General features: G+C 41.7%; 2 protein-coding genes and 1 long non-coding RNA gene across 4 annotated transcripts in view; 1 reads left to right on the top strand and 2 right to left on the bottom strand.

Moving 5' to 3' along the window:
- Window positions 1-1,016: 1,016 nt before the first annotated feature.
- Window positions 1,017-14,041, bottom strand: SUMO2 (small ubiquitin like modifier 2). 2 transcript variants are annotated; one of them, XM_025467957.3, is made up of 4 exons: window positions 13,722-14,041; window positions 11,951-12,082; window positions 5,077-5,148; window positions 1,017-1,679 (listed from the first exon to the last, which is right to left on the bottom strand). In XM_025467957.3, the coding sequence occupies exons 1-4, from the start codon at window positions 13,740-13,742 to the stop codon at window positions 1,617-1,619; spliced, it is 288 nt and encodes a 95-aa protein (XP_025323742.1). In that variant the 5' UTR covers window positions 13,743-14,041; the 3' UTR covers window positions 1,017-1,616. The 2 variants fall into 2 exon arrangements, with proteins under 2 accessions (XP_025323742.1, XP_025323743.1); XM_025467958.3 differs by lacking the exon at window positions 1,017-1,679 and adding an exon at window positions 3,888-4,790 and having other exon boundaries at window positions 13,722-13,910.
- An 84-nt stretch (window positions 14,042-14,125) lies between these two features.
- The window catches only part of NUP85 (nucleoporin 85), a 46,687-nt gene continuing 34,160 nt past the window's right edge, over window positions 14,126-26,652 (top strand). The window contains exons 1-2 of the mRNA XM_025467947.3: window positions 14,126-14,642; window positions 18,595-18,711. The gene's annotated coding sequence lies outside the window, so the exon portion shown is untranslated. The remainder of the gene's footprint in view (window positions 14,643-18,594; window positions 18,712-26,652) is intronic.
- LOC125755799 (uncharacterized) lies at window positions 15,399-26,568 on the bottom strand. The gene is made up of 2 exons (XR_007413141.1): window positions 25,998-26,568; window positions 15,399-15,713 (listed from the first exon to the last, which is right to left on the bottom strand). It is a non-coding gene; the product is annotated as an uncharacterized LOC125755799 (long non-coding RNA).

Below are 26,652 nucleotides of genomic sequence, written 5' to 3'. Positions count from 1 at the left end.
GATGCACAATATAAATTGTAAAAGTAGGTTGGTAACATTTTACACACAGGAAAATAAAAGTTGTTGGCTCAAGATTAACTCATATATACAGAATGAAAAAACTATGGAACAGGGGCGCCTGGTTGACTGTCAGAAAAGCATGCAACTCTATCTTGGGCTCATGAGTCCAAGCCCCACATTAAAAAAAAAAAAAAAAAAAAAAAAAAGCCCACCCTACGTATCACCTGCTGCCTGGGGAAACTCTCACCATAAAAACGGGGGATGTAAAGAAAACCTATGTTGCAACAGTGGTAGAGTGAACTAATTGACAAGTCATGACAGGACTTGGGGACCTGATGCCAAAAGGCCACACTGGTGAATACGAAGGGTGGAAATTCAGTTTCTTGAGTACCAATATGGAAAAACTGAATTAACAGGTATCAGACCTATTCTCCAGTCCCAGTTTCAGCTCTATTATGTTTACTCGTTCTATGGCTGTTACCCTTCCCCATACAACTGTATTTAAAAACCGTGATGCCCTGCATATTTAAGTCTGATAAGCAATGGATAGATGTAGATAAATATTTTGTCCTTTACATGGAACAAAGACTCTATTCTGGGTTAGGGAATAATTTATTCATCAAAGTGGGGGCTAGAATGGTTAAGTGATTTATCAGCAGAGTTAGCAAACTCAGAACTTTCTCCTAGCTGCATGTAGTAATCCAACCTGCCAGGTACTGGTTACAGAAATTATTTGGGAATAAATCCACAACATTATGACCTAATTTTTTTTTTTTTTTCCTGCTAGTAAGGTTGCATTATCTTGAACTGCCTAAGCTTTTTAAACAAAGAGGCTGAAACATTAGTTGCTAGTCATTTATAAACTTTGTTATTCTTTGTTTTGCATCAGTCTGTCAGGAATGCAGTGTAGCTTTACTTCTTCCTTGAAATGTTACTTCTAACAGGCCTACTCAATTCATGTTTTTTTCCTAAGCTTCAACTTTCTCCTCAATATTCTTCAGAATAAAGAAAACAGCTCATTTTAAACAAGAAGTTTATTTAAACAACAAGACGCTTGACTTGAAGGGAAAACTATCTAGGATTCATTTCTTTTAGAGTAATTTATCCCTACTTAAAGACAGATTGCCCTACATGTAACAGCTACGTACAAAAAAGTTATAAAATTGTCCTTGGTTTTACAATGATAAATGAAAAACATTAAAATTCTCCAATCGAACAAGGTATGCAAGGATTTTTATGTTGTTCTTTTTTTTTTGTTAAACAGTGAGAGCAAAATAACTTACTGGAATATAAAGATAAGAGCTGACTGAGCATGCCACTAATGGAGAGAGGGGGTATTTTCACAGAAGCAGTATTTTCCCCCATCCCATCTCCATTTGATGTCGATCAAAACATACCATTGGCCATTTAGTTAAAAAAAAAAAATGCAATATGCTTGTGCACATACACAGTTACTTTATGTACAATAAAGGAATGGGGAAGGGGAAAATGAAAGAATAGAGAAAACTATACTGTAGTAGTCAGGATGTGGTGGAACCAAATTACGGCTTTCTATTTGAGAATGTCTTCTTGGTCTGGAGGAACAGAGTTCTGGAGTAAAGTAGCAGGTTCCCTTTTTAGTAGACACCTCCTGTCTGCTGCTGGAACACATCAATTGTATCTTCATCCTCCATTTCCAACTAGCATACAAGAGAAGAAAAACAAATGGAAGGACACTGATTATCAGCTCTGAAGATTGTAACTCTTGGACTTTAAGTACCCTGAAACTGCACAAGTTCCACCCAATTCCAGTGTTCGTTGTTGCAGACATCCTATAGCTTAATGTAGCATCAGTCTTAGGTTTATTTAATTTAATTTTTATTTTTAAAAGGTTTTATTTATTTATTCATTCATGAAAGACAGAGAGAGAAGCAGGCTCCATGCAGGGAGCCCGATGCAGGACCCGATCCCAGGTCACCAGGATCAGGCACTAGGCCAAAGGCGGCACTAAACTGCCGAGTCACCTGAGCTGCCCCAGTCTTAGGTTTAAATGAACTTTTCACTTGGTCTTAATTATATAAGGACTATAAAAAAACTTAGTTTTTCTTTTTCCTTTTTTTTTTTTTTTTAAGATTTCTGTTTATTTATTCATGAGAGACACAGAGGCAGAGACACAGAAGGATAAGCAGGTTCCATGCAGGGAGCCCAAAGTGGGACTTGATCCTGGGACTCCAGGATCACACCCTGAGCCAGAAGGCAGACGTTTAACCACAGAGCCACCCAGGCATCCGTAAAAAACTTAGTTTTTAAGTGAAAAACCTGAATATGTACGTGAGTTACATCACCTCACTTTTAATTATTGAAAACAAAAATATTAAATGATAAAATATACCATGACAAAAATAAATGATATAAAATAAAAACGGAATAAGTAAGTAAATGGGAATAAGAATGATATGTGTAAAGGATTGACCGCGGTGTTGTTTAGATGAGCAAAAGACTGGAAATAACCTAAATAATAATAAAAACTCAAAGAAGTGTGGTACACTCTTAGAGGAAATACCACACATTTATATGTGCAGAAACGGAACCATCCCTAAGCTATATTAGGCTAAAAACAAAACTAGGTAGTGGGGCACCTGGGTGGTTCAGTTAGTTGGGCATTTGACTTGATTTTGGCTCAGGTCACAATCTCCAGCCCAGAGTCAGGGTCCCAGCTCAGCACAGAATCTGCTTAGGATGCTCTCCTCTCCTCACTCTCCTCCTCTTCCCTTCCCTCATGCTCTCTAAATAAATAAATAAAATCTAAAAAACCCCTAAAAACAAAACAAAACACCCCACTTAGACAGCAAAAGTGGTTATAGTATGACTATGTTTGTGTTTTTAAAAGTGTGTGTGTGCACACATATAGCATGAATGCATCCTGGCATGGGCACAAAGCATAGCAGTTAGCTCTGTGCAGTAAGGGAAGGGAAGGGGTATGCACAAGGAAAGACCTCCTAAAAACTACTTTCAATTTTATTTTTATTTTTTATTTATTATTATTTTTAAAGATTTTATTTATTCATGAGAGACAGGAGAGAGAGGCAGAGACACAGGCAGAGGGAGAAGCAGGCTCCATGCAGGGAGCCCGATGTGGGACTTGATCCTGGGACCCCAGGATCACGCCCGGGGCTGAAGGCAGATGCTCAACTGCTGAGCTACCCAGGTGCCCCCTACTTTCAGTTTTAAACTTCTATTCACAAACTAAGTTTGTAAGGCTCACTCCCTACATATTAAACAAAAACCGACCATTCTTTCTACCAGAGTAGAAAGATCTTGGTATATACAGCAGCACTGTCAAATAAATAACCTTTGTAACAGTTTGTTATGCTGATAATTAGTCTCGAAAAAATATGTTCCAAAACTGGTAATTTGTGGGGGAAAAAAAGAAACAAGAACCCTGGGTACCTAAAGACAAGAAAGGGAATCATTTCTAACAAAGTTCAAATACACTAAAAGTAGGACTGTGGCATTAAAATGTTAATGACTAAGTCTCAATTCCCTCTTTTGTAAAATGAAATAGCATTCAGTTATGAGAATTAAATGAGTCGAAGAGAGTATTTAACGGAATGGTGGGCACATAATTATATTACTATTAAAAATGGTCATTAAGATGTTCTAATTTATCATAATTCTGCTATTTAATAAATACTGTGAGAATTCTAAAATGAATCAATTTCATTCTACAGTGAATTCAATTTCAAATGCTAAAAGGAATTCAATTCCACATTTAATATGAAGATTTTATGATGCAGTTCTGAACAAACCTATAGTTTAATATTTGCAGCCAGCTTTGTAGAGACAAGAACCTGGGTTTGGTGGTGGGTGAGAGTATCAAGACAGAAAATACATTCTAAACATCCAAGTTTAGCATAATACGTTTTTATTCTTTTTTAAACCATCAAAACATGTCTTCAGCCTATCTACTAAAATAAAACCCCCGGGATGTTACATTTTATAGTGAAAACTTGAAATGCCTTCAAAGGACAGGAGTTTTTCACCAAGAGAATTCAGCTCCTCCTTGTGGCTACCTAAGATAACTGCTTCTTAGAGACTCACCACAAATTACTTCAAAATATTCTTTCCTGAAGGACAACTCAGATATTTCAAATTTTTGAGATTATCAACAAAAACCCAAACAGGATGGGCTGCTTTACTCATCATATTTATCACTTTCTAGTTTTTACGGACTGAAAAAAAAAAAACAAAAAAAAAACAAATTCAAAAGTAGAAGGGCTACAATTGACATTTCTATCAAAATATTTTTCCCCCAACTAGAAGTCTTAAGTGCAACCTGAGAGGGTAAAAAGAAACAAAGAGCTTCTGCCATAGAAGACTGTCCAGCTGATCCCTTACAAAGTGAAAGAACTAAAGTGATGTGTAAAGAGGTTAAGGGATCAGCGTCATCTTTGGCAGAAGACTTTAAGAAGCCACTTATGGGATGCCTGGGTGGCTCAGTGGTTGAGTGTCCGCCTTCCGCTCAGGACGTGATCCCAGAGTTCCGGGATCGAGTCCCACGTCGGGCTCCTGCATGGAGCCTGCTTCTCCTCCCCCTGCCTGTGTCTCTCATGAATAAATAAATAAAATATTAAAAAAAAAAAAAAAAGAACCCTACTAATCAAGCTAAACAATCAAGAGACTTCCCATCAGAGCCCCAAGATTCCTTTGGTTCACAAAGACAGGTAAGAGAATTCAGCATGGGAAATCAAATTGGTGAGGATCAACAGCCAGCCGATCACCTGTGGGGGAACCTGGAGTATGATCAGGAGCTGCGGCGACAAAAACAGCATTCTCAATTATTTTCCCCAAATAATGCTGGCAACAAGAATTGATTAAATTAACCAAGTGACCTGTCAGATTCACAAAATGATAACTGGATATTTAAAATTTGACATTTCCTGAAGAAATACTAACTCATTTTCTTTGAGTTCTGAACTCTGATAAAAACAAAAAACTATTATTCCAATGTTTGAAAGTCCACAAATTAATAAACAAGGCTGTTGAACAAATTAAAAAAAACACTGACTCTTCTAGTTAGTATATAGAGATTTTTACCTGTGCAGGTGTGTCTGTTTCATTGATTGGCTGCCCATCAAATCGGAATCTGATCTGCCTCATTGACAAACCCTACAAGAGAGTTTAAAAGCAGTAAGAATGCAATGAAACAGTAAGAACAAAAACAATATGCATGTTTAGCCACAAATAAGAGAAATCTAAATAAACGATCAACTTGTTAACATTGCTATGTGGATAAAAAGATTTAGGATGATTTTCACTTTCTTCAATCTAGGTTTGATCTTCTTTGGAAAAATCTTTTATTAAAAAAAAAAAAGGATTTTTTATGGCTGTCCAGGTGGCTCAGCTGGTTAAGCGGCCAACTCTTGATTTTGGCTCAAGTCATGATTTCAGGGTCCTGAGATCAAGCCCTATGTCAGGTTCTGTGCTGGGCATGGAGCCTGCTTAGGATTCTCTCCCTTTGCCCCTCCCCTAACTCGCACTCTCTCTTTTTTTTTTTTTTCTAACTCGCACTCTCAAACAAATCTTTTTAAAAAAAGTTTTAAAAACAGCTGTATTGCTTTGAAACCAGCTACTCCAAGCTTAAACAGACCATACCTTGAGTCAAACTGCCTTTAAAGGAGTTAGAAAGACACTGAAATTTATTTATTTATTTATTTATTTATTTATTTATTTATTTATTTTTTAAGATTTTATTTATTTATTCATGAGACACCCACAGAGGGAGAGAGAGAAAGAGAGAGAGAGAGAGGGAGAAGCAGAGACACAGGCTCCATGCAGGCTCCATGCAGGGAGAGGGAGAAGCAGGCTCCATGCAGGGAGCCTGACATGGGACTCGATCCCGGGTCTCCAGGATCAGACCCTGGGTTAAAAGTGGCGCTAAACCACTGAGCCACCCAGGTTGCCCGACACTGAAATTTAAAGTAACAGATATGCACAGTATTCTTCCATGCATATTAAGAACTCTCCAAAAGGGGTGAAAAAAAAACCCGCCCTTAATAATGCAAACTGAAGTCACCTAAATAAATGTAATGATTAAAAATTTTGCCTTGGGACGCCTGGGTGGCTCAGTGGTTAAGCATCTGCATTCAGCCCAGGGCGTGATCCTGGAGTCCAGAGTCCCACATTGGGCTCCCTGCATGGAGCCTGCTTCTCTCTCTGCCTCTGTGTCTCTCATGAGTAAATAAAATCCTTAAAAAAATAATAAATTTTACCTTAAAGCTACTTAACTTTCATTTATACTCAAACAATTCCTATCACCAAGCAAGAATAACCTATGTTTCAACCCAGCAAAATGCTAGGCACACCACAGGAATTCAACAAGTTCTTACTCTTGGGCAGTCAACATTTCCTTTTTTAACCCCCAGGCATTCAACATTTCCACCATAACCATCCTAAAACCCACTCGTAAGTGCATAAGCTTGAAACTGTGGAATACCTCAAAAGAACCACCTGCTTTTTTATTTATATTTCTTCTTAGTATGTACCCTGATCAGCAATGATTATATGTCAACCTCTCACTAAAAAAGTAGGCTCCAGGAGGGACAAGAAACTAAGACTGTATTGGTTATACTGCAATCCTTGCACACAGTTGGCACTCATGGATGTCACTAATGGAATAAAATACATGAAAAGCAGCATCTAACTTATGTTTCATTTAAAAAAAAATAAATCTAAAAAAAATAAATAAAAAAAATAAATAAATCTAAAGCTACTAAGTTGAGGAGCAGCTTTATTACAAAAAAAGGTAATTTTAAAATTACATTATGGAGTTTAGCCTCTAGAAATTTTTATATGCATTCAAGGAGATAAATGAGCCTAATCATGCCCCTTCTGCAAAACAGATTCCAGGGGCACCTAGGTGGCTCCGTCAGTCAAGTGTCGTCTCATCCATCATGATCTCAGGGTCTTGGGGTCCAGCCCCACATTGAGCTCTCTGCTCAGTGAAGTCTGCTTCTCCCTCTCCCTCTGTGCTCTACCGCCCCAAATAAAATCTTTTAATATGTTTTTAAAAAGCCAGATTCCAAAGTTTTACTAATCATTACCTACCTGACGCAGGGGTGGGGAGAAAGGGAAAGGAGCAATGCAGCAAAGCTCTTAACTGCAGCCAAATGAAGACAAGATAGGAAAATAAAGTATCTTTGGAGACATGCTGTAAATATATTAACTGGAAAAACAGCATTTTAGGAAGCATCCTACCAAAAAAAAATCACTCCTGTACCAATCACAAACTATAATTATTGTTACACAAATCCCTGCTTAAACTTAAAATGAAACTCAGTTTCTAGGACTAGAATATTGGAAAATGTGCTCAATAAACAGTTCTATGACACCTGTATTCCATTATTTAACAAGGATTCATTAAGTCTGTCTTTAAAACTATCTCTAACATGAAGATCATATTACGTCCCTTTAAAACTCTAGTCTGTGACACATACCACTTTCAGATTAGCCTTGTCTTGAGGAATACAAGCAATTCTCAGACCAGATAGGGGACATCCACAATCTCAATCCATTCCTCATGACATCCAAATTTGTGATTATGCAAAGCAACCAAGAATTAAATGCCAAGCCATTAGCTACTAATTACATACTTACTAACACTCCATTAAGACTCATTGCTTTAACAAAATACTAAGCCATAGGCTGGGCTCTTTCTCTACTATGCCCCCTAGTAAGGTCCTAAGGTCAATGGCATGGTCATTCAAAAGGGGAAAAAAACACAGGACCAAAAACAAGTATCTTATTCTTTTATTACTACCTGTTGACAGGCTTTTCCTTGTCAATAAGAGCATTTCTTTTGCTACAGATCAAAAGTCTAAAATTCAGGAAACTTGCCTCTCAGATTCCATAAATTATGTAAATTCAAACAATGAATCTACATTAAACCAGTATTAGGTTCCACTTCTGAGTAAATCTCTAAACTTTGCTTGAGCTGTGCCACAAAAGAGCTGTGCGAGGTTTGCTCTTTGGATCCCCATTTCTTCATTTCACAAAAATGAAGTGGACTAAACCAATAAATCAATCTGTGCTCTCTGAAGCTATCTAACATTCCAAGAAATAATCTGTTATAGTAAATGTACACTATAATGGAATCATATGCCTTCAGTCAAAAGCTATATGGCTGACAAAGTGAGTAAACTCAATTCTACACACGAATAGAAACCTTACAAGCCAACCTCTGAAGGCAGTTTGAATGTTCTCTATCACTTTATAAGCATTTACTGAAACATCGTATGTATGTCACATACTGGTCTACGCTCGACAGAAATAGGCCCTATGCTCGTGGAGACAGCAATACAAAAAAAAAAAAAAAGTGAGAGGACTGAGTGATGGGAGCAGAGGGACTCTGAATTAATCAGAAAAGTCTCTAAAGTTAGTAACCGAGCAAGAATGGAATCAAATCATTGATGGCTTAGCACTATCCAAAAGAAATATGTGAGCCACACATGTAATTTTTAATTTTCTCACTGCCACATTAAAAGCAGGTTAAAGGGACACCTGGGTGGCTCAGTGGCTGAGCATCTGCCTTCTGCTAAGGTTGTGATCCCAGGGTCCTGGGATTAAGACCCGCATTGGGCTCCCCATGGGGAGCTTGCTTCTCCCTCTGCCTGTGTCTCTGCTTTTCTGTTTCTCATGTATAAGTAAAATTCTTAAAAAATTTTTTTAAAGCAGGTAAAATTTTAATGTTTTAAATCAATATATTCAAAATCCTATTGTTTTAAAAATTGATGTTTGAAAAATTGAGACATTTTACTTTTCCCACTATGAATTTTTTTTTAAAAGATTTTATTTATTCATAAGAAACACAGGGAGAGAGAGAGGCAGAGATACAGGCAGAGGGAGAAGCAGGCTCCATGCAGGGAGCTGGACGTGGGACTCGATCCCAGGTATCCAGGATCACACGCTGGGCCAAAGGCGGTGCTAAACCGCTAAGCCACCTGGGCTGCCCCTTTTCCCACTATGAATTTTCAAAATCTAGCATATATTGTACTCTTAATAGCACGTATTACTTTGGACTAGCCATGTTTCAGGAGGTAAACAGTCATATATGGCTACTGTTTTATTTTTTTTAAGATTTATTTATTTATTCACAAGAGACGGAAGAGAGAGAGGCAGAGACACAGGCAGAGGGAGAAGCAGGCTTCTCACAGGGAACCTGATGTGGGACCCAATCCTGGATCTGGTGATCATGCCCTGAGCCAAAGCCAGACCCTCAACTCAGATGCTCAACTGCTGAACCAACCAGGCATCCCATGGCTACTGTTTTAAACAGCATTGGTTCAAGTAGAGAACATATTTTGTTGATAGATTATACAGATCCTAATGTTCTGACCTCCCAACTAGATGTAACATACTACTGTTTATGGAGTGAGGACACCAGAGAAAAAGATTTCTAGTAGAATCGAATCTTTTTTGCATGTTGTTTGAAATGCCTATTATATATCTACTGGAACTCCTCCAAAGATCCAATACCAAGTGAGTTCATTAGAAAGTAAATATGATCATTCAATTAATCTTGATAGGAAATCCTTAGTCAAGAATCCTTAATGTCAAAAAACAAAACAAAACCCTTTATCTATGCAAGTTAGACTGGATAAATGTTTTTGACTTCTGAAAAGCTATACCCTCACTTAAAAAGCAGGATCAGCCCAATTAGGTAACACTTTAACTCCCTTTTCCTTAGAGAGAAGCAAACATTTGAAAAGTAAACAGGGACCTTGCTTCAATCAGAACTCTGAGGTTATTCCCAATTTAAAAAGAAAATGGGAATTAATCTTTCCAAATTTTTCCTGAATCTGGTCTTCAAATCATATTTGCATTCCAAGTGATATGCAGAATTATTTTTTTTATGGATTACCAATGCTTCTTTTTCCCCTATTCCAAATCAAGAGTGGCCCCAAATTTAGTCAACTTAACTGAAAAAATTAAAGAGAAACTTTATTTACGTAATACACTAAATTTTAACATGCTACAAAAACCCCCAAATTCTTGATTGACCCACTAAACTCAATCTTATAGAACAATCTCTTATAAGGACAATCTGCAATATGAGATATACTGTGTCTTTGGTTTTTCTGGCACAGTGTAATGCACATGGTAGGCATCTGGTAAACATCAGGTAAGTAAAAAGTTCCCTGGGGTCCCTACAGGAAATACAGAAGTTTTATATATGAACATCTTAGAATTAGTAGAGGTTATCAATAGATATGTATAATAAAATGTTAATGGTTAAACTAGGTGGCTAAAAAATAAATAAATAAATAAACAAAACAATCTAGGTGGTAAGCACATGGGTATTCAATGTAATATTTTTTAAAATTTTGTTCTACATTTGATTTCCATATTAAGTTTTGAAAAATAGGACCTTTTAAAAAATACATGACCAGGGTGCCTGGGTGGCTCAGCAGTTGAGAGAGTTCAGACCACGGCGTGATCCAGGGTCCAGGATCGAGTCCCCCATTAGGCTCCCTACAGGGAGCCAGCTTTTCCCTCTATGTCTCTGCCTCTCCTAAATAAATTTAAAAAAATCTTAAAATATATATATATATGACCACTTAAAATCTAAAATTTAGTAATGAGAAAAGATATGCAGAGAACTTTGTTGAAAACCATTAAATCTAACCGTGAGTTTTTACTTTGTAAAAGGTGTGCTATGTAAAAGTTCTACAAGAGGATTACCTTTTAAAATTCCCCTGTAACCTGAAGGGGCACTAGTGTTCAAATATGGAAGATGCTATTAGCACAACTAGGAAGTACATATATTTACCAGTTGTTTAAAGGGATTTCACCAAAATTCTTCAAGTACGAGTACACTGAAAATTGTATCTTTTAAGGAATTGTGAGATTAGTTTACATATGAAAATAAGAATCCTAAACTCATTATTCTAAGTAAATTAGGCATAAAATAAACCCTTAATCTCAAAAATAAATTTATCTTTGTTTCTTCCAAACACCCTTAGAGCTCATGGAGAAATTCCAACTATCAGCTCAATCTCCCAACTTCTATAGTTTCTATTTTGAGCCTACTTTTAGGACAATTTGCAATGCAGACAACTTGTTAGTCTAAAAGAATGACTTTCCCAACTTTCATGTTTACATTCAGGGTTGAATTAAAAAGAAAAAAAAAAAAAAAAAAGCTTCTGCTAGGTTATTGTTGAATTAACTGATCTAGGTATCAGTTTTTGTTATACTTGCAAGAGTCATCTTCAAAGTTGCCTCCATATGGTTACAGACTCAATCTCACAAAAGGAAGCCTCTTTGTCTTAAACTCTGCATTCACCTCCCAGCATCTATCTATTCACCTCTACTTCCTCTTCTTGCTGTCCCTTTACTAATCTCTGAGTAAAATGTAAATGTTGTTATAACATAGGAGTGTTTTTGCTAGACTCAGGAGGTTAAAGTTCTTGACCTATACCATTAGTTGAGAAAATTTTGCAATTTTACAAGTTTCAGGAATATTGCAATGTTGTTAAACTCACAATTTTATTTCCAAATTGGTTTAAATGCAGAAAATAAGTTCTTTTGACATTGACATGACACAAATTTTAAATGGATTAAAGAAGGGATGAAGGAGGAGAGGAAAAAAAAAAGCCTGACAAGAAGTTTTCATCAGGTTCATTCTTATTTTCTTATAAAAGTAAAATCACATCCCCTCAGGGACAAATTGCATGTTGTGACTATAATTTGATGTATTCTGGCATAGGACTAGAATCTTACAGAGTATTAACCAAACCACCTAAAGGTTTTCATGAAGCATTAACATACCAAGTGCATGCTAGAATTGAAATGTCAAGTAAGGTGTGTTCATTCAACCAAAGATAATCAATATGCCTGCTTAGTTTCTATCCTCAAAAAAATAAAGTTTTATTTTTCATAAATTTTATTGGAAGTGCATATGTCAGTTCCTCACCTGTCGTTCACAATAGGCTTTCATTAGTTTACTAAGTGGTGTATGCCTCTTAATCTTAAACTGCACCACAGAACCATCCTGCCCCGCCACCTTCAAATTAATATGATCGTTGTTCTCAGTCTTCACTCCTTCCTGTTGAAAGAAAAATAAAAGTATAATTTGGAAAATGTGAAAAACAAACACCTTTTTAAGTAGCAGCAGCTCAACTTGCTTCAGAAATCAACAGGTTTCTCATTCTGTACGATAAAAGAGTATACAGCTGTTTTCAGCCGCTGAAATCAATCTGAAAGATGAAAATCCTGGAGCAACAATATTAAATAGCTGTCACAGAAACCGAAAAGGAGCCTACATGCTATTCCATCAGCGATAACCATCGATTTTTAAAGATGGGTCCCACTCAATTCACTTAAAGGCACTCCTGCATCTCAATTTTCTAAAATGGCATATTTTATCCCTCAAAATGTCATTTCTCCTAAAAAGACTAAAAATAAGCATCCTTTCTCTTTATAAAGCGCTTTAAGTACAGAATGCAAAGATAAAAAACGTAGAACCTGCCATTGAAAACTCATTACAACTATTTTGTTAAAAAGTTACCAAACTCAGCTCAAGAACTTAAATCTCAACTACATTAAAAAAAAAAAAAAAAAAACACACACACACACACAGAACACATTGAGGAATAACCTTCGATTCTCTCTGAAGCAGCCGTAGTAACTTAGAACCACTATTCATGTTCGCCTGTATTAGCAGCCTCACTTTTGTTTATTTTCAGTTAAGAGCTCTTATTCTCCCCTCCCCTTTGTTGTCATGGGTCAAATGCAGTTTTCTTCCAAGTCTTCTCTGTAGATTTCCACCCAACCTGCAGTTCACCAAAATCAAGGGTGGATGGAATGCTGTAGCCCCCGCAAGTCACTTCAGAAAGGAAGGGGGGAGGGGGTGTCACAGAACAAACCCCACTTAAGTCCCGTGTGCCAGGAAGAAGTGTGAGCCCTAGTCCTCACGGGAAGAGCCTCCTGGTGCCTCAAAACCCGCGTTAAAAAGTTCAGCCCTACGAAGTCTCTCGGCTCGCACCTCTGCCTCCAACTTCTCGAAACCGCATGGTCTCCTCAGGTTAGGGGTGATCTGGCACCCAGGGGAAAGCCCCTGCCCAGCCCCCTGGGGACCCCCAGGCTGTGAAAGTGGGAAATACCCCCCAGGAAGCCCCGAGCCCCCGGCCCCTCACGATGGCCCAATGGGAAGCCCATCGGCAGCCCATTGATTCGCTCCGAGCCCTCGCCAGGCCAGCGCGGCCCGGGGCAGGGGTCCCCAGATGCCCGCAGCCCCCACCCCTGAGGGGGAAGCCCGGGGCGGAGGGAACTCCCCGCCACCGCGGAGGCGGCAACACCCGCCGCGGCCCCGCACGGGGTCCGCGGAGGGTGGGGACACCGCGCGCCCTAACGCCCCTCCGCACGCGCGCCCGGCCGGCCGAGCCCGAGGAGCTCCGCTCGCGGCCGGTGGGCCCGCGGGCGTCCGCGATCCGCCCGCCCAACTCGCGCCCGGCGCGCACTCCGAGGCGGCCGGGGGCGGGGGAGGGCGGCGGGGCCTCCTCCGGCGCGGGAGGGAGGAAGAGGGGAGGGAGGAAAATGGCGCGGAGCGCCCGGGCCTGAGCCGCGGCCGGCCCCGTGGGGGGCCCAGGAAGGCGCGGGGAGCCCGCGGCGGGCTCGGGCCGGACCCCGGCCCGCGCCGTGACCCCGACCGCGCGGCGAGCCGAGGAGGCCGGCGCCGAGCTCACCTTGGGCTTTTCGTCGGCCATGGCGAGTGCCGGAGTCTCCTCAGCTGCCGCTTCACAAAAGAGGTACCAGGTCCGCACCGAACGAGCACACAAGCAGCACCAGGAGCGGCAGAAGAAGGAGGCGGCAGCGGTGGAGGAGGGAGAGGGCGCGCGCACGTCGTGCGCTCCCTCCCCCCACCCTGCGTGCGCGAGCACGAGCCGCCGGGGCTTCCCATTGGTTGCCGCCTCGCGGGAGCGCGCAACGCTTACATAACCACCCCCACCCCCCGCCTCGCACCGCCCCGGCCTGGGCCAGGCGCCCGCCAGGCCGGCGGGAAGAGGCGCGGACACGCGCACCCGGCCCGCCGCGGGGGCGCGCCTGGCTCTGGGCGGGGCTGTATTGTCCTCCTTCTGTGGTGGAGCTTAATCAAAATGGCTTCCAGCTGGTCCTAGGTGGGGACGAGGAGGCTTGAGGCCTAGACGTGAGACTCCGGCCGGGGAAGGCAGATTGATTAGGGGAGGAAGGGGGGGCCTCAGTCAAGGCCCCTGAATGAGGTTCTGGGAAAAACCCCTCTTGTTTGGTGGCCCAAATGCAGCTTTCCACACGGTTGGAGGAACATCACACTCACTCAGCCTCTCATCCTTGGAATTTTAAAGCTTCAGCCTCAACCCGCTTCCCACCGGGCTCTTGCCTCAGTGCGGTCCCTACTTGCGTCTTGCTGGTAAACCCGTACTTTGCTAGCTGAGGAAAAAATGTTCATCCTACAAACTCCTTACTCATGGCCTGGTTCCCAACCTCCAAGAGGAAACAGGATCCGTCAGAGAGAACCACCCGATGTCGAGCTCCAAACCAATCGGTCGGGTTAGAAAAATAGAAGTAGGTCCCTCCTGTCTTAGGAACAATCCTGACTTCGGTGCAGTGGATTCCTCCCGCTCCTCTAGGTAGGTTTTATTATTTCCTCCGTCCCTACACTTTCTTTAATTCCTCCTTAGCAGAGAAAAAGACTCTCTCGATTCTATTTCCTTCTTAAGTTACCACCATATCTCGCTCCATTCTTGGCCAAACATCTTGAAAGACTGTCCATGCCAGCTGCCTCCACTCCCTCACCTCCCACTCACTCCTCAATCCACTGCAATCTGGTGCTGTCCCCGGAGCTCCACTAAAACTGCTCTCTGCAAGGTCACCACAGATTTCTGGGCTGAATCCATTGTACTTCCCAGTCTTCTCCTCTCAACTCCCTCCCTGTGACTTTGGGCTGTTGACTTGGGCGTGTCCTTGATCCCTTTGCAATTTTTTTCCTCCTCTGTCTTTCCCTTAAATATTCCTTGCATTTTGCTTTAGATCCTTTTCTCTTATCCTCTCTTGGGAGGATTTTACCCACGTTCTACTACACCTATAGCTAATGATTCTCAAATATGTATTTATAAACTAGATCTTGCGGTAGCTTCCAACCCACAAATCCAACTGACCTGTGAACACCTCCACTTGGATGTCCCAGAGGCACCTCAAACTCAGCATATCCCAACCAAAATTCCTTTCACCCTCCGGGACATGCCCTTCTCCTTTGAGTTCTTGGTTCACCCAATGGCACACCATTACAACTGTTGCTCCTCCAAGCCAGAGAGCCAGGGGACATCCTGACTCCCTATTCTTCATCCTTGCCCCTCCACATGGAATGGATCTTTGAGTCTTATCTCTTCTTTTTAAAAATATGTTATTTATTCATGAGAGACAGAGAGAGAGAGACACAGAAACAGAGACACAGGCAGAGGGAAAAGCAGGCTCCATGCACGGAGCCCATCGCGGGACTCGATCCCAGGTCTCCAGGATCATGCCCTGGGCTGAAGGCGGTGCTAAACTGCTGAGCCACCCGGGCTGCCGGAGTCTTGTCTCTTCCACCTTCTAAACGCCTACCAAATCTAGCTACTTCTCTTCAGCCTCTGGTTTCTGGGCTAGTCTGCATTTGCTGGGCTTCCAGATGATCCTTCATGGGGAAGAGGAGGCTTAAGAACCTAGATGTAAGACAAGCCAACAAAGGCAGATTGATTGGGGGAAGCCTGAATTCAAGTCAGCTTACCCCAAGTCTACTGCAATAGCCTTCTGTTTTGTTGGTGTTTTTGTAAGGTATGTCTCTCTTGTGCCTGTATATTTGAGTGGATCAGAATCATCTGGGGTACCATTTTTTTGTTTGTTTTGTTTTAAGCAACCTCTACTCCCAACATGGGGCTTGAATTCAACTCCTTGAGATGAAGAGTTGCATACTCTACCAACTGAGCCAGATGGACACCCCTAGGGTACCAGTTTAAATACATATTCCTCAAAATTAAAATAAATGCATATTCTTGGGCAGTGTGGCTCTGGAATCCCCCGTTTTTAACAAGCTTCCCTGGTGATTCTGCTGCACCCTGGTCTGAGAACCACAAACCATTCTTTTTTTTTTTTTTTTTTTTTTTTTTACCACAAACCATTCTAAAGTAAAAACAAAAGAAAAAGTTTCTACCACTCCTAGGTTCAGTGGCAATCCTCTGCCTTAAAGGGTAAAGTCCAAAATTCTAAATAGACCTACAGAGCTCTTTGAGAGCTAATCCAGGCGAACCATTCTAGCACTTTCTCATCATTTCCTCCTGGAAGTCTCTGCTTCAGTCATATTCAATTACTTGGGGTTCCTGAATGTGCCTGCTCTCCATCAACTCTAAGCTTTTGTCACTGTAGGACTCAAAGATTCAATGAATAGGTAAACTGAAGCTATGACTATGTGTAAGGTCCTATGCTAAGCATTGGGCAAAGTCCCTGACTCAAATAACATAATCAGGTTGGGGTGGGTAGGAAATACACAAGAAGTGAAAGGGGAAGAGAACCAACTGCCAGGCGGCAGTCGCTGAGTGGGGATTTATTAATATTAGCTCATTTTCTCCTTACACAAACCCTTCCAAGTAAGTGTAGTATTTATTTGCTACCGAAGGCCAGAGGAGTTAAGTAACTTGCCCAATACCACACAGCTGGCAAGTAGTGTTGATTGAACTTCTGTATGCCAGGGAATGAACATGCTGTGCCAGGTACCATAGAGAAAGAAAAATGGTATCCTTGCTCTCCTGAACCTATGTCTTCTGTTGCCATTACATATCCTCCTAGCCTAATAAGATGGGAAAACCATCAAAATGGAATATATCATGTTAAACTTACCCTTATTAATATAGGAGGGCCTCCAAAAATCAAATGGTTGTTTAGTCATTAGTATTTGGGTGACAGGTGTGTCTTACAATATCCTTCCTCTCCAAAATTATGCTAAATTACAAAATCACCTCCAGGCAAAGGAGGAGATCCTATTAAAAAGTAGTTAAGCATATTCAAATGTGTGAGCAATATATATTCCAATGGCAGAGTGGAATTCTGTGAACTGAACCTAGGGAATCTACTAAAGTTGTATAGTGAGAATCTCTTTCCAATTTCCAGCAGGGGGAAATGTGAGAAGATAGAAACTTTCCAACATAAAGTTTCTCCCTCCATCATTTTTATAGAGGTGGGAAAGAGGGTGGCTGTGCTCTGGAAAAGAGTGCTTTAGAGTGAGAAAATAAAAGGGGTAGTAGATACAGAAAAGAACAATGGTCGGTGTTCATTGAGTGATTATTACCTGGGGATTCAGTGCTAAGTCCTTGACCCTCACAAAACCTCTATTATTGTCCCTATTTTACAGATGAAGAAAATGAGACATAGAAAGGTTGGGCAAGGGCAGCCTGGGTGGCTCAGCAGTTTAGCGCCACCTTTGGCCCAGGGCGTGATCCTGGAGACCCTGGATGAGTCCCACATCAGGCTCTCTGCATGGAGCCAGCTTCTCTCTCTGCCTGCCTCTACCTCTCTGTGTGTGTCTCTTATGAATAAATAAGTAAAATCTTTGGGGAGCCCTGGGTGGCTTAGCGGTTTAGCGCCGCCTGCAGCCCAGGGCATGATCCTGGAGACCCAGGATCGAATCCCATGTCAGGCTTCCTGCATGGAGCCTGTCTCTCTCTCTCTCTCTCAAATAAATAAATCTTTTTTTTTAATATATTTTTTAAGTCTTTATTTATTTATTCATAGAGATGCAGAGAGAGAGAGAGAGGCAGAGACACAGGCAGAGGGAGAAGCAGGCTCCATGCAGGGAGCCTGACGTGGGACTCGATCCCAGGACTCCAGGATCACGCCCCGGGCTGCAGGCGGCGCTAAACCGCTGCGCCACCGGGGCTGCCCTCAAATAAATAAATCTTAAATAAATAAATAAACTTAAAAAAAAAGTAAAATCTTTAAAGAAAAAAGAAGAAAGTCTGGGCAACTTGGTCACCCCGCTTGAAATCGAAGAGCCAGGGATGCCTGGGTGATTCAGTGGTTAAGCATCTGCTTTCAGCTCAGGGCGTGATTCCAGAGTTCTGGGATCGAGTCCCACATCGGGCTCCCTGCATGGAGCCTGCTTCTCCCTCTGCCTGTGTCTCTACCTCTCTGTCTCTCATAAATAAATAAAATCTTAAAAAAAAAAAAAAAAGGAAGAGCCAGAATCCTGTTGAACTCGGCTTTCCTTTTTTTTTTTTTTTTTTTTTAAAGATTTTATTTATTCATTCATGAGAGACACAGAGAGAAGGTAGAGACATAGGCAGGCTCCTTGCAGAGATCCTGATGTGGGACTCGACCCCAGAACTCTGGAATCACACCCTGGGTCAAAGGCAGACAGACGCTCAACCACTGAGCCACCCAGGCAGCCCAAACTTGGGCTTTCCAACTCAGAACCCAATGCTTAGTTACTGTAGGACTGCATATAGATCCCTATGGAAGGAAGAGAGAAAACAAGCAGAAAAAAAATCGTAGAATAGTGCCAGGAGCACCAGTTGTTTTGACTTAAATTTTTGCTTGACTGTCTCTCACCAGAATGAAAGTTCCATGAAAGCAGAGACCTGTCTGTCTCATTTGCAGTTTTATCTACAACACCTTGGGCCCTTCCTGGATCCTGAAGGATGAGAGAAGTGGTGAGAAAGGAATCCTGTGGTGAGCGTTTTTACCATTATGAGTTGAGTAGGGGGTGCCTGGGTGGCTCAGCTGGTTAAGCATCTGCTTTTGGCTCAGGTCCTGGGATCCAGCTTCCCACTCCCCCCACCCTGCCCTGGGATGAAGCCCCGTGCCTGACTCCCTGCTCAGTGGGGAGTCTGCTTCTTTCCCGCCCCTCCTTCTCCCCATGCTCATTCTCTCTCTCTCACAAAAATAAATAAAATCTTTAAAAAAAAAAAAAAAAAGGAGTTAAGTAGGAACTTGGACAAGAAAGGCCTCATTCCTCTAGAAATCTAATTTAGGGCAGCCCCAGTGGCGCAGCGGTTTAGCGCCGCCTGCAGCCCGGGGCATGATCCTGGAGACCCTGGATCGAGTCCCATGTCGGGCTCTCAGCATGGAGCCTGCTTCTCCCTCTGCCTCTCTCTCTCTCTCTCTCTGTGTGTCTCTATGAATAAATAAATAAAATCTTAAAAAAAAAGGAAATCTAATTAAATATCAATAATTGGTATAGGAGGGTAAGTAAGGGTAGGGCGGACCTGCCAGAAGGTACTCCTCAGGGCCAGCTGCCAAAGATAAAACAATATTCCTACAAGGGGTAAGAAAACAAGAATCACAGAGTCTTGTTTAGAGCTTTAAGTCTTTGCCAAAAACCCTAAGAAACACATAACTGAATTTATAGCACTGACAACTAAAACGTGTAGTTTATAACATCAAATTTCCTTCACATTCTAACAAAGGTTAGTTGAGTACTTGAGCTATCTCTGTGAACACTGCAGGAACACTGAATACTGAATGCCTAAATACTACAGGAAATCTGGAGGCAGAATGGTGATATTATAGAAAACTTCCAACTTTCTATCTTTGCGTCACGGCAAAGATGGGACTTAAGATAGTGCCAACAGTCAAAGCCAAGAACCTGCTATATTGCACTTTAAATGTGTCAGCTGGGGTATAACTGTAGGGAAATATTGTCCCACTTCACAATATCATATATCACTGTCTAGTAATATACATATTGCACACACATAACTCAGAGGATGGCCCTGTAAGTTTTTTGAGGGTAGTTGTCATTGCTATTCACTTTTGTAGTCTCAGCAAGTAACAAAGTCCTGAGAACCAGTGATCGATACATGGTTATTGACATAGTGATGGTAACAGTATTTTGTCATGAGAATACTAAAAATGCCTACATTGGGTTTCCTGAATGCAATTTTTACACTGGAATGACAATTTCTTCTAATTCCATTAACATTCCAGTCCTCCTCTGTCCATTACTGAATTCAAGTAGGACCCAGTGACTGGAGACTATTTCATAAAATGAACAGAAACAAATCGAGCAAGGCTTGTATTTTGCAGTCGTGCCAGATATAGGTGATACCTATACTTTTCAAGCTCCTTTTTAAAAAAAAAAAAAAAGACTCTATTTATTCATGAGAGACACACAGAGAGAGGCAGAGTGAGAAGCAGGCTCCATGCAGGGAGCCTGATGTGGGACTCGATCCTGGGTCTGGGACCATGCTCTAAGCCGAAGGCAAAAGGTCAACCACTGAGCCACCAGGCGTCCCTTCCAGCTCCTTTTTGTGATTGATCACTCTCACCCTGAGGTAGAGAAGAGAGCTGAAAGAATGGTTCTCAAAGGGTGGTTGCTTGGGCAACAATATCACCTATATTTGTGAATTTAGTAGAAGTGCAAATACCTGGGTGCCACCCTAGACCTATTGAGAAAGCAGCTCTGGTAATGGAGAGGACAAGTCAGTGATTGAACAAGCACTCTAGGTAATTCTGACTCTCACTGAAATTTAAGAGCCACAAGGCTAGAGCAGCTTTTATTCCTCCAATAGTTAGTCACATTTATGATTTTGTTTCTCAACTTGAAGTCCTCTGTGGTCAGGTATTATTGGGGCTATAAAGCAAATTTTCACAAACAAGACCTTATTCGTATATGTGTACATATGTATGTATCAATATATGTATATATGTACATATTTAAAACATGTATCAGGAAAGGATTTTTATTTTTTTAATTTAATTTTTAATTTTTTAAAGATGTTATTTATTTATTGATGAGACACACACAGAGAGAGAAGCAGAGACACAGGCAGAGAGAGAGGCAGGCTCCATGCAGGGAGCCTGATGTGGGACTCAATCCCGGGATTCCAGGATCACGCCCTGGGTTGAAGGCAGGTGCTAAACCGCTGAGCCACCCAGGAATCCCTAATTTTTATTTTTTTTTATTTAATTGTTTTTTTAAGTAGGGTCCACACCCAGGGTGGAGCCGAATGAGGGGCTTGACTTTAGAAACTTGAGCTCAAGACCAGGGCTGAAGTCAAGAGTCAGATGCTCAACTGACAGTCACCCAAGTGCCCCAGAGAATTATTTTTATTTTTATTTATTTATTAAATTTTTTTAAATAAAGATTTTATTTATTTATTCATGATAGACATAGAGAGAGGCAGAGACAAAGGCAGAGGGAGAAGCAGGCTCCATGCCGGGAGCCTGATGCGGGGACTCGATCCCAGGACTCCAGGATCGCACTCTGGGCCAAAGGCAGGTGCCAAACCGCTGAGCCACCCAGGGATCCCTATTTTTATTTATTTTTAAGGATTTTATTTATTCGTGAAAAACATAGAAAAAGTCAGAGACACAGGCAGAGTGAGAAGCAGGCTCCATCCAGGGTGCCCGATGTGGGGCTGGATACCCGGTCAGGATCACGCCCTGGGCTGAAGGCAGTGCTAAACTGCTGAGCCACCGAGCTGCCCCTGGGAATTATCTTTAAAGAGCAAAAATTGGGATCCTTGGGTGGCGCAGCAGTTTAGCGCCTGCCTTTGGCCCAGGGCGCGATCCTGGAGACCCGGGATCGAGTCCCACGTCAGGCTCCTGGTGCATGGAGCCTGCTTGTGTCTCTGCCTCTCTCTCTCTCTCTGTGACTACCATTAAAAAAAAAAAAAAAAAATTAAAGAGCAAAAATTTAGGGGCTGACTCAGTCGGTAGAGCATGGAACTCATCTTGGGGTTGTGGGTTCAAGCCCTCCACAAGGCCTATCTCAGGACTCAGAGATCATGACCTGAACCGAAATCAAGAGTCTAGTGCTTAACTGACTTGCCTCCCAGGTGCTCCTTATCTCAATTTTAATTTGGTCTTTATCCACATGTAAATATCTTCATGATTGTAGAAATACTAATTGTAGAAAATTTTTTGGTCTACTTTGGAATTTAAAATCATCTGGTAAACATGCTAAATGATGACTTTTTCTTTTTTTTTAATTTTAATTTTAATTCCAGGTAGTTAACATACGGTGTTATATTAGATTCAGGTGTACAATATAGTAATTCAACAGTTCCCTATAAGAGATGACTTTTTTTGATGATTAGTTAATAATACTCCACAAGTTTTTTTTTTTTTAAGATTTTGTTTTTTGGGTGCCTGGGTGAGTCAGTTAAGTGTCTACCTTTGGCTCAGGTCATGATCCCAGGGCCTCAGGATTGAGACACATGTCAGGGTCCCTGCTCAGCCTGATGGAGCCTTGATTCTCCCATTTTCCTCTGCCTCCTCCCCCGTGCTCATTCTCTTTTATTCTCTCAAATAAATAAATTAAATCTTTAAAAAAATATTTTATTTTTAAGTAATTCCTACAATGTGGGGCTCATACTCATGACCCTGAGACCAAGAGTCATATGCTCTACCCACTGAGCCTACCAGGCACCCTTCTCTGCTAGTCTTTTGTTCTACATAAATATTGATAGATACCTTTTATTTTTTACACAATTTTACTTTTATCTTTATAAAATTTTGCTACAATTACAATTACCTTTTAATGAATTCATAAGCCTTTTGTAACTGTGAGACAGACTACTTCCTGTTTTTTTTTTGGTCGTTATTCAAAATGTCCTTCTTGAATACTTCCTAGAAGTACAATTATGGGGACAAAAAAGGTGAACATATTAAAATATCTTTAGACTTTTTTTTTTTTAAAGCTGGCTTTTATTTTTTTATGATAGTCACAGAGAGAGAGAGAGAGAGAGAGAGAGAGAGAGGCAGAGACCTAGGCAGAGGGAGAAGCAGGCTCCAGGCACCAGGAGCCCGACGTGGGACTCGATCCCGGGTCTCCAGGATCACGCCCCCGGCCAAAGGCAGGCGCTAAACCGCTGTGCCACCCAGGGATCCCTAGACTTTTTTTTTTTTTAAGATTTTATTTATTTATTCATGAGACAGAGAGAGAGAGAGAGAGAGAGAGAGAGAGAGAGGCAGAGACACAGGCAGAGGGAGAAGCAGGCCCTATGCAGGGAGCCTGACGTGGGACTCGATCCCGGACCTCCAGGATCATGCCCCGGGCTGCCAACTTTAGACTTTTCCATGTTGTTCATAGTTCTTCCAAATAACTGAACAATTTCATAGCTATTATATTTACTTAGTTGTTCCTCTAGGGTTGAAGATCTATACCAGCAATTCTTAGCAGCAGTGATTTTGTCCGCTAGGGAACATTGGGGATATCTAGAGACATTTGCAGTTGTCACAATTGTTGAGAGGTATCATTAGCATCTAATGGGTAGAAGCCAGGAATTTTGCTCAACTTCTTGCAGCACATAGGACAGCCCTCACAACATAGAATTTTACTGTCCAAAATGCCAGTAGTGTGGAGGTTGATTTTTTTTTTTTTTTTTTAAGATTTTATTGGGTGCCTGGCTGGCTCAGTCAGCAGAGCATGCAAGTCTTGATCTCAGGAGTTGTGAGTTCGAGCCCCACGTTGGGTGTAGAGATTTCTTAAATAAAAGCTTTTATTTATTTATTTTTAATAAAGATTTTATTTATTTATCCATGAGAGACACAGAGACATAGGTAGAGGGAGAAGCAGGCTCCATGCAGGGAGCCCAGCCCGATGCAGGACTGGATCCTGGGACTCCAGGATCACGCCCTAGGCCCAAGGCAGGCGCTAAACCGCTGAGCCGCCCAGGGATCCCCAGGCTTTTTTTTTTTTTTTTTTTTTTATGATAGTCACAGAGAGAGAGAGAGAGAGAGAGAGGCAGAGGGAGAAGCAGGCTCCATGCACCGGGAGCCCGACGTGGGATTCGATCCCGGGTCTCCAGGATCGAGCCCTGGGCCAAAGGCAGGCACAAAACCGCTGCGCCACCCAGGCGTTCCTGAGAATGATTCTTAGTTTGACTTTGGAGTGACTGAAAATGATTTTTAGTTGGGACTTTTGTACAATAAGTATGTTTTGTTTTAGGAGATTTTGATTCCAGAAATATTTTATTGTCTTCCTTGGGTTCTGATATATCTCAGGTTGAAGTTTCTCTTGCATAAATGAGACTCTTCAGTCTAGATACAGGAATTTAGGAGTTAAACCAAGGAATATAAGGAAAGGAGGAGCCTGAGAAGGATGAAGACATAAAGATTTGTATATTGATTGTTTTTCCAAAAGTATTCATTTATGATTATATGTAAGAAAAAGAGAATATGTAAACTATGTAATTAAACCTCATTCTTGGAAGCACATTGAGAGGGGCTAGGAGGAAGAAAAAGATCCATAGATAGAATAACTTTTTGCTCTTAGGCTAAAATATGTTTCCAATACTTTCCCCCAGTATTATCTAGCTCTACGTCAGACAATTTCAGTGCCTGTTATTTTCAAATGAGAGTTGACTTTTTACTTGTTTTTTTAATCTTTAAGTAATCTCCATACTCAACATGAGGGTGAACTCACAACCTCAAGATCAAGAGTCATATGCTCTACCGACAGAGCCAGCCAAGCACCCTTTCAAATGGCAATCTTAAAATATGAAGAAACTGTAGTACTAAAATTCTCCAAGGTCTTTTGTCATTCAAATAGTTTTTTTTTTTTTTTTTCCCCCCTCAGGTCTCTCTTTGAGAAAGGTGTCTTTCTTTTTGGTCTTTTATCCTATTATTTTTTTCTTTCTCCTCATCCTACTCCCTAGAATAATTTTTTCTGAAGGAAATTAGGCATGATTTCTATCAATGTCTTATTAAGTCTGACTTTTAACTTCTGCTGCTGGGAGAATTTTGAATAGCCAGAGCAGATACGGTAACCAGTTTTTTTTTTTTTTAAGATTTTATTTATTCATTCATGAGACATAGAGAGAGGCAGAGACACAGGCAGAGGGAGAAGCAGGCTCCATGCAGGGAGCCCGATGTGGGACTTGATCCCTGGTCTCCAGGATCCCACCCTGGGCTGAAGGCGGCGCCAAACCGCTGAGCCACTGGGGCTGCCCTCAGTTTTTAAATTTTTTTTTTTTTTTTTTTAATTTATGATAGTCACAGGGAGAGAGAGAGAGAGAGAGGCAGAGACATAGGCAGAGGGAGAAGCAGGCTCCATGCACCAGGAGCCCGATGTGGGATTCGATCCCGGGTCTCCAGGATCGCGCCCTAGGCCAAAGGCAGGCGCTAAACCGCTGCGCCACCCAGGGATCCCTGCCCTCAGTTTTTAAAACTGATTTGCTATTGAATGTTTACTTTTCATTTTTAAAAATATTTAATTATTATCATTTTTAATTTTTATTTTTTTGGGGGGAGAGAGAGAGGGAGAGACTGAGCATGGTAGGGGAGGCAGAGGAAGAGGGAGAGAGAATCTTAAGCAGGCTCCATGCTAAGTGCAGAGCCCAACGTAGGGCTTGATCTTCCGATCCTGAAATTATGACCTGACCAAAATCAAGAGTCTGACACTTAACCCATTTTGCCACCCAGGGGCCTCAATATTTGATTTTTAAGTAAGCTCGACACCCAGTGTGATCAAGAGTCACATGTTAAAAAATAAAAAAAAATAAAAAAAAAAAGAGCTGCAGGCTTTACTGACAGAGTCAGCCAGGCACCCCCTTGAATGTTCATTTTACTTTTCAGAAAATATTAGGCCTCTTTTTACTCCCAGGAAATGGACATGAATGCTTTTCTCAGACATCATACCCACAGCACTGATGTTAGAAACACTCAAATCAGTGTAACTCTGTGAAACATTTGGAAAATGCATCAAGACATAGTAGGTAGAACTGTGGAATTTTGTGCAAAACTACATTAAAGTTCATCCTATGGATAGCTGTCTTCAGAGACCGGGATTTTTTTTTTTTCCTTTGCTTAATCTGTACCTCAATATAATAAACTATCTGGGTGACAGTGTTTTTCCCAACCACTCCAAGTCGTCTTTTTCTTCCAATTCAAATAGGCCGCTTAGAAGAACCTCCGGGAAGGGAGCGTTTTAGAATTATGTCTTGTTTTCAGATCAAATTTCTAAGTTAAAGCAGCTGCCACATCTTCAGGCAGTTTTTCCTAAGACTTACCTTTAAATTTGGATTTATCTTCAATTCGATCAAAAAGTCGCTTATTTGGGAATTTAGAACCAGTCCTATTTTCTTCCCTGTGTATGTATTTGCTAATACGGTATTCACAAAATCAATCACTCCTTTAAACAACCGGGACACTTCTGAGTTTTCCATAACAAAGGTCTGGGATTCCGTGGTTTGAGTGTCCTTTTCTCCTTTGCTTTGGTGAGATAACAAACCAGTATTTGTATTTCATTAAGCCCAGCTGTCTCGATTTCACAGTTGTTTCGGCCGCATCAATTTTGTACGCGTGCTTTCGAGCGTTTTAGGGCGGGAGTGGCGACGACCGCCTGGATGCACAAGCCCAGTGGGCCGACGGGGATTGGGCAAGGACCGGATACCGTTCAGAGAAGCAGCTGCGCCGAACTTGCAGACCAGACAGGAACGAGAAGAGCTAGAGTCAGGCGACGCCACGGGCTCGCTCACTCGGGAGCCAGGCACTGCACTCGCCTCCGGCCCCAGAGCAGCCGACTCAGCTCGCGCAGGCGCAGTCGCAGTCGCTCCGCGGCTCCCGCCGTCTCCGGGGGCCTTTACCCCGGCCGGTGCCGGGCTGCCCGCGGCGGCGCCTGACCTGGCCGAAGGTTACTGTGAGGACCGGCTACCCCGGCGCTGT

This window comes from Canis lupus, chromosome 9 (genome assembly GCF_003254725.2).
Source record: "Canis lupus dingo isolate Sandy chromosome 9, ASM325472v2, whole genome shotgun sequence".
Taxonomy (NCBI): Eukaryota; Metazoa; Chordata; class Mammalia; order Carnivora; family Canidae; genus Canis; species Canis lupus.
This window is presented reverse-complemented; position numbering and strand designations above follow the sequence as displayed.